General features: G+C 36.4%; 1 protein-coding gene across 1 annotated transcript in view; it reads right to left on the bottom strand.

Annotated features, from left to right (window-relative positions):
- Window positions 1-6,743, bottom strand: part of kcnh6a (potassium voltage-gated channel, subfamily H (eag-related), member 6a) — a 61,549-nt gene that overhangs the window by 6,179 nt on the left and 48,627 nt on the right. The window contains exons 9-13 of the mRNA XM_073840630.1: window positions 5,929-6,128; window positions 4,621-4,873; window positions 4,194-4,387; window positions 3,988-4,084; window positions 3,608-3,901 (exon numbers count right to left, since the gene is read on the bottom strand). Coding sequence (XP_073696731.1) covers window positions 3,608-3,901; window positions 3,988-4,084; window positions 4,194-4,387; window positions 4,621-4,873; window positions 5,929-6,128 — 1,038 coding nt within the window. The remainder of the gene's footprint in view (window positions 1-3,607; window positions 3,902-3,987; window positions 4,085-4,193; window positions 4,388-4,620; window positions 4,874-5,928; window positions 6,129-6,743) is intronic.

The following is a 6,743-nucleotide window of genomic DNA, read 5'->3' as shown; positions in this document are numbered from 1 at the left end:
CCACCTTGAGCATGCTTTGAAACTTTATTGAAGGTTTTTTTTATTGTAATGATTTGTAAAATAACAGTGTTTCTCTGTAGAACATTTAGTGCTTTTATTGTAGTAATCTAGGTAAAATCTGTCAAATAAGGGTTTTACACTGTAAAAAAACAGTCAAACCACTGGCAGATACAGCTGCCAAAAAAACCCCACAAAGTTAAGTAAAATATTGTAACTGAAACAAGGGAAATTTTGTAAAATAAAGGTTTTATACTGTAAAAAAGGTCCCGTAAAAAAACGGTCAAATGACTGGAAGCCGTGTCTGCCAAACAAAAAATTTAAAATTAAAGTTAAATATCATAATTGAAACAACGAAAAATCTGTAAAATAACTTTTTTCTGTAAAAACTTCTCTCTGTAAAATTATTGTTTTTGCACTTTATTTCATTTTTTATATTTTTTTACAGTGTACAGTGTAAGGTGTTTATTTAATCTTTTAAGTGTATTTTTCTTATTTTGCATATTATCTGTCAATTGGGTAAGAAAAATAATCTTGTTTCCAGTTGCATTAAGATTATTTTTCATGTTTTAAGTAAAATGCACTAAATTTACATTCCAAAACACTCATTAAGAAAAGCATTTTTGAAGCATAAATGAATGAATGATGTATTTAAACATCACTTGCGCTTTAAAAAGGGGGAGGAGACCGAAAGAAACTCTGGGTTTACCGAAGAAAACCTGCTCCCGACCAGGTTAGGTTCACAGAGTAAGTTGCCATGGTAACTGACTCTGAGTATAAGTTACCTCTCTTTCAGAAACGGGCTTGACTTACTCTGCTTTCTCAGGTTTAACATACCTCCCATTCTGAAACCGAAAACCCAGAGTTTCCCTCATTTCAGGGTTAACATACTCAGAGTTTTCACTTAACCTCCTTTCTGAAACGGGCCCCTGGTACAATGCTGCAGTTGCGATGCAGAGTGTTTGGATACAAGTCCCATGAAACAGAGCTTAATAAAAAAAAAAAAAAAGTTCAAAGCTATGTAAAAATAAGACGAAATGGCATGGTTGCTTTAGCAAATGCGTTTTCTTTCTTTAAAGGCACAATATGTAAGTTTATTTTTTAAACTACCTAAAAAAGTGTTATATTTTGCTGACTTTGAACTTACATTACCCTAAATGTTTCCAAGAAAGATTAAATCCAGAAAAATAAGCAATTATATCTAGTGTCCCATCTCTTGTCATTGCGTCGCCTGTCAATGACATCATACACCCTCGGTTTCTGGTTTTATTTTGTAGAAAACATGGAGAAAGGTACTTTAATATGTTATGTGATTCATTAGACAGGTGACGAATGCACAGGGTAGCGTTATAACGAAGCTTTCAACGCACACAAATGTATCTAGCATAATAAAACAGCGCTGCTTTACTCCACATACGCATGACCGGAAGGAGCAAAAGCGGTCAACTGTCGCATTATGAAAGCTCCGCTGTTTTCGAGCCATGTGTCGTGCTAATCTCTCGGTAGCAACTGCTTCCATGGTTCTTAGCCCCACCCTGCTTCATACTACAGTGACGTTAACCCTTAAATGCACAAATGTTTTGCCAATCATTCTTACATATTCAGGTCTTAAGCGACCCAGACCTACAGTTGCAATCAAAATTATTCAACCCCCCCAGAGACTGCAGTACTTTCCAAATGATTTTGGCTCTTTCTGAAGATCCAGGACAAAATTGCATCTACATCAGTTTTCTGCCATATTAAAAGTGATAATGTCAATATATAATGTAATGTTTTTGAGTTATATGATTTTTTAATAACACAGCTATGTCAGAATTATTCAACCCCTATTCAACATTGCTGTTTTAGGACAGTTATTTTTATGGAAAGTTACAAAATTGTCTTAAAAAATTGTCTTAAGCCTTTACAAACTTATTAAAAATGGAATTAGCTTAGGGTGTAACACATAGTATACTCTTAGCCCATGCATGTGCTGAAGATGAGTAGCAAATATGGTAAAGTCAACAAAGCTCACACAAAATCAATAGAGAAGAAATTGTTTGCTATATTAGAAAGTCTAAAACTACATGAAGATGTCTAAGACATTACAAGTCCCTAGAGACACAGCTGGCAGCCGTATTCCTTAGATTAAAGTGTGTTGAACCAGAAAACCTTTGAGGCTGTTGAACAAAAAAGCACAATATCATAAAATGTTTGATCAGATCAACTGAGAAAAACTTGCAATGTACAGCCAAAGACTTGCAAGATGACCTGACGAAAGGAGGAAAAATATTTCAATGCTGTGTACAAGAGGAACACTAGACAAGTGTAGTCTTCATGTTGAGGAATCTTGCTGAATACCACTCTTGACCAAGAAAAACAAAAAGGCTGCCTTGAACATGCCAAAATTCATTTGGATAGACCTGTGCAGTTCTGGAAGTTTTATGGAGTGATGTGTCCAAACTGGAACTTTTTGGATGTATGGATCAGCCGTATGTCTGGTGCAAAAAAGACCAAACTTATACACAGAAGAACACCATCTCCATCATCAAACATGGAGGTGGACCAGTCCTGTTATGGGGTTGTTCTACTGAAGCAGGAAGTGGAAAACATGACCATACAAAGGATATCATTGATTTATTAAAGTATCAGACCATTTTGGTAAACATTGTGATGCCTTTTGTGCAAAGTCTGAAGCTAATAATCAATGGACTTTCCTGCAGGACAATCATCCCAAAGTATACGTTCAAATCTACTTACGCTTGGTTCAGGGATCAGTCATAGAATGTTTTTAAGTGGCCTGTTCAGTTTCCAGATGTAATTCTCATTGAAAATACATGGTTGAATTTGAAGCAAGCAGTGGCAAAGTAAAAACCAAAGATTATCAGTGATCTGAAAGCTTTTTCAGGGAAGGAATGGGCCAAGATTGCAGCAGAAAGCTGACAGAAGTATCTAAGCCCTTCCAGGCAGTGTTTATTGGTGGTTTTAAAGAATAAAAGATTCTACACCAAATTTACTTTCAGGGGTTGAATAATTTTGAACATAAATGTTTAGAGCCAATTCGATTTTTTTCCATTATTCATCAACTTACGTTCTCAGAATTACTCAAATTTGTATTAATAAGCTTTCTTTAATAATTTACTTATGCCTTTGTTGAATTGTTTTCACAAAATGTTGTTCTCTGCAGCAAAATGTCTTGCAGGTCAAGGGGGTTGAATAATTTTGATTGCAACTGCATATATCCAGCACGGATGGATCTCTAACTTCTGCAATAGCAAAAAAAAAAAAAAAAAAAAAAATTCCAGAGGAATAAAGTTAAGCATACTGACGTCCCGGGCCGCTAAAGACCTTAGGTATGAATTACCAGTTAATACATTAGCTCATCCAGGAACATAATTTCTGCCTGAGTCCCATTGCATTTAATCGGCAGTGAGGATGAAGACCACAACTCCCATTATTACACACTCAATCACTGCGTCATCAAACCACGCCTTTGTTTCTTTGTTTGTTTTGAATATGTGCCCTCTAGATATGAAAATTACATACTGTGCCTTTAACACCAGAGTTTGAGTTTAGAACTGGGTTTATCATAGGTATGTATAGGTAGATGACACATATCTTATCCTGCTACCTGTGTATGGATGTGTCCCTCCTAGTGGTCCTCCCATGGCAGAAGCTGTGCTGTTGCCGTGGGGCATGAGGCTGACTACAGAAGGGGAATATTCTTGCATCTCTGTCCCTTGCGAGTACATTTCCCCTCGGCCAGATACCAGGGGCTTCAAGTCCTCCTCACTGGACAAGGAAGCAGCACTAATATTGCTGCATAACTCATCCCAGTGAGAAAGCGGTATTGCCCCCCGGTGGTTCCCCACAGGCGAACAGGACTGTACTGGGTATGTGTCCATTCCATCTCGGTCCATCCCATCTGAGTGATGTAAAAGAGAAGAGAAAGATCAGAATAATATATTCATGCAGCAAAATTATTATCCTGGACTAGATGGGCAGTCTCACCAGGTCGATTACGCTGTAAGGGGTTCCTCCGATGTCTGGGTCGACGGTACCCACATTCTGAGTCCTCACTTGGGGTTGGCTGCATGTTTCTGTCTGCCTGATACACACAAGCTTCAGTAACTCACAGAATTACAGAAACATGTACAGAAACATGAATAATAACTTGCAATTGGCCAAAACGTATTGTGTGAGTTTGAGTGGCTTACATCTCGAAGGTTGAATGTGATCTCTAGGTTATTCCAGAAGCTGTCTGAGAAATCGGGGTACATGTCTAACACCTCCAGCAGGTCGTCTCTGCGGATCTTGTGCAGGTCACAGTACGTCAGAGCCCTCACATCCGCATTTGATTTCCCCGGCCTGGCATATAGACTGATGGGCTCCCCAAAAATATCATTCTTACCTACAGTGGAAACAGAAAGGGAGGCAGGAGTTGAAATAATTAGAAGAGAAGATAAATATAGAAAGAACATCATCACATTTAGGTGCTAAAGAGGCTTCATGTAATGCCGAGGATTAATAATAAACATTCAAAGAAGTTCAACCACTAAGGGGCACTATAAAGCTGCATTTTAGTGTGGCTATCGTATGCTGGGACCCTCATTTAAAACTTATAAAACTAGAAAGTAATCAAACCTAAAATGGCCACGACCACATCCTCTCTGAGAATCTCTATGGAGCCGCGGGAGATGAAATACAGTGCAGTTAAAACGTCTCCATTGTGCACCAGAGTGTCACCAGGTGGGGCATGGGTGGTCTTAAAACGCATGGCCAGGGCCCGCAGACAGCCTTTGCTCGCCCCCCTGAATGCCTTACAGTTCTGCAGCAGACTGCGGTTCAAATGTAGACAGATGTCAGCCTGCAGACACTCTGGGAAACCCTTCAACACCTGTAACAGGACAGGAGAAAATGGCAACATTATACACTTTGAACATGTACAATATTTCTTGAACTGGAATTAATCCCCAGAAATTCAAGGATAAATCAAAACATAAAAAAGATTTATTCTTAAGGGAGCTTTATTAAACATTACATAGGGCACTATATGAAAGTACAGGTCAAAAGTTTACATACACCTTGCAGAATCTGCAAAATGCTAATTATTTTAGCAAAATAAGAGGGATCCTACAACATGCATGTTATTTTTTATTTAGTACTGACCTGAATAAGATATTTCACATGAAATACATTTACATATAGTCCACAAGAGAAAATTACAGTTCAATTTATAAAAAATGACCCTGTTCACATGCACTTGATTCTTAATACTTTGTGTTGTTACCTGAATGATCCCCAGCTGCGTTTTTGTTTAGTGATAGTTGTTCATGAGTTCCTTGTTTGAACAGTTGAACTGCCTGCTCTTCTTTTGAAAAATCCTTTAGCAAATCATTTTTCAGCATTTTTGTGTATTCAAACCCTTTCCAACAATGACTGTATTATTTTGAGATTCATTTTTTTTACACTGAGAGACTCATATGCAACTATTACAGACGGTTCAAAAGCTCACTGAAGAAGGAAACATGATGCATTAAGAAAACGTTTGAACAGAATGAAGATTTTTTTCTTATTTTTCCTAAATATGATATGAACAACTATCAATAAACAAACAAACACAGCTGTGGATTATTCAGATAACAACACAGCATTAAGAATCAAGTGTATGTAAACTTTTGAACGTTGTCATTTTTATAAATTCAACTACTATTTTTACTTGTGGACTATATGTAAAAGTCTTTTATGTGAAATATCTTATTCAGGTCAGTACTAAACATAAAATAACATGCATTTTGTATGATCCATCTTACTTTGGTAAAATACTTAACATTTTGCAGATTCTGCAAGGTGTATGTAAACTTTTGACCTCAACTATAGGTATATAGGTATAGATGTATTCATGTAATATTTCAGGTATATATGAAGGTTATGCGTGTGTTTGTAACTCACAGCATTCATGTCAATGCCGTTAGTGTAGGACCAGGCGTGCTGGAAGTACTCTTCTAGTCGTTGCCGAAGGCCTCCTGGGATCTGATGAAACCTGATGAACTCTTTCACACGCAGCATTTGAGTGTGATAGCGAGCTGTGCCTGAATACAGTCTCTGAATTATAGCTGACACATTGCCGAAGATACTGGCATACATCAGGGCTGAAAAGAAAGAAGAACAACAGAGATAATCATCAGCCAAGAGCATGGTGCAAACAAAAGATTTTTTTTGAAAAATAAATGTATTTATAATATATACACTGTCATTTAAAAGACTGAGGTTGGTAAGAGTTTTTAATGTTTTTGAAGGAAGTCTAATATTGAGTATTATTATTACAACATAAAACAACTGTTCTATTTTAATATATTTGTTTTAATATTTATTATTTAATAATTTATTCTTGTGATGCAAAGCTATTTTTTCAGCAGCCATTACTCCAGTCTTCAGTGTCACATGATCTTTCAGAAAATCATTCTAATATGCTGATTTGCAGCTCAAGAAACAATAATTATTATTATCAATGTTGAAAACAGTTTTTCTGCTTGATATTTTGCAAAAACTGTAATACATTGTTTTTCAAATTCTTTGATAAAAATAACAAAGTTCAATAGAAATCCTTCGTAATATTAGAAAGGATTTTACTGTCATTTTTGATGAATTGAATGTCCCCTTGGTGAATTAATCAGTATTAATTTCTGTTTAAAAAAAACGTATTGATCCCAAATGTTTAAACAATAGCATATGTCAATGTTATCTATGAAAAGTTTACAAATTAA

Source organism: Garra rufa, chromosome 1 (genome assembly GCF_049309525.1).
Source record: "Garra rufa chromosome 1, GarRuf1.0, whole genome shotgun sequence".
Taxonomy (NCBI): Eukaryota; Metazoa; Chordata; class Actinopteri; order Cypriniformes; family Cyprinidae; genus Garra; species Garra rufa.
This window is presented reverse-complemented; position numbering and strand designations above follow the sequence as displayed.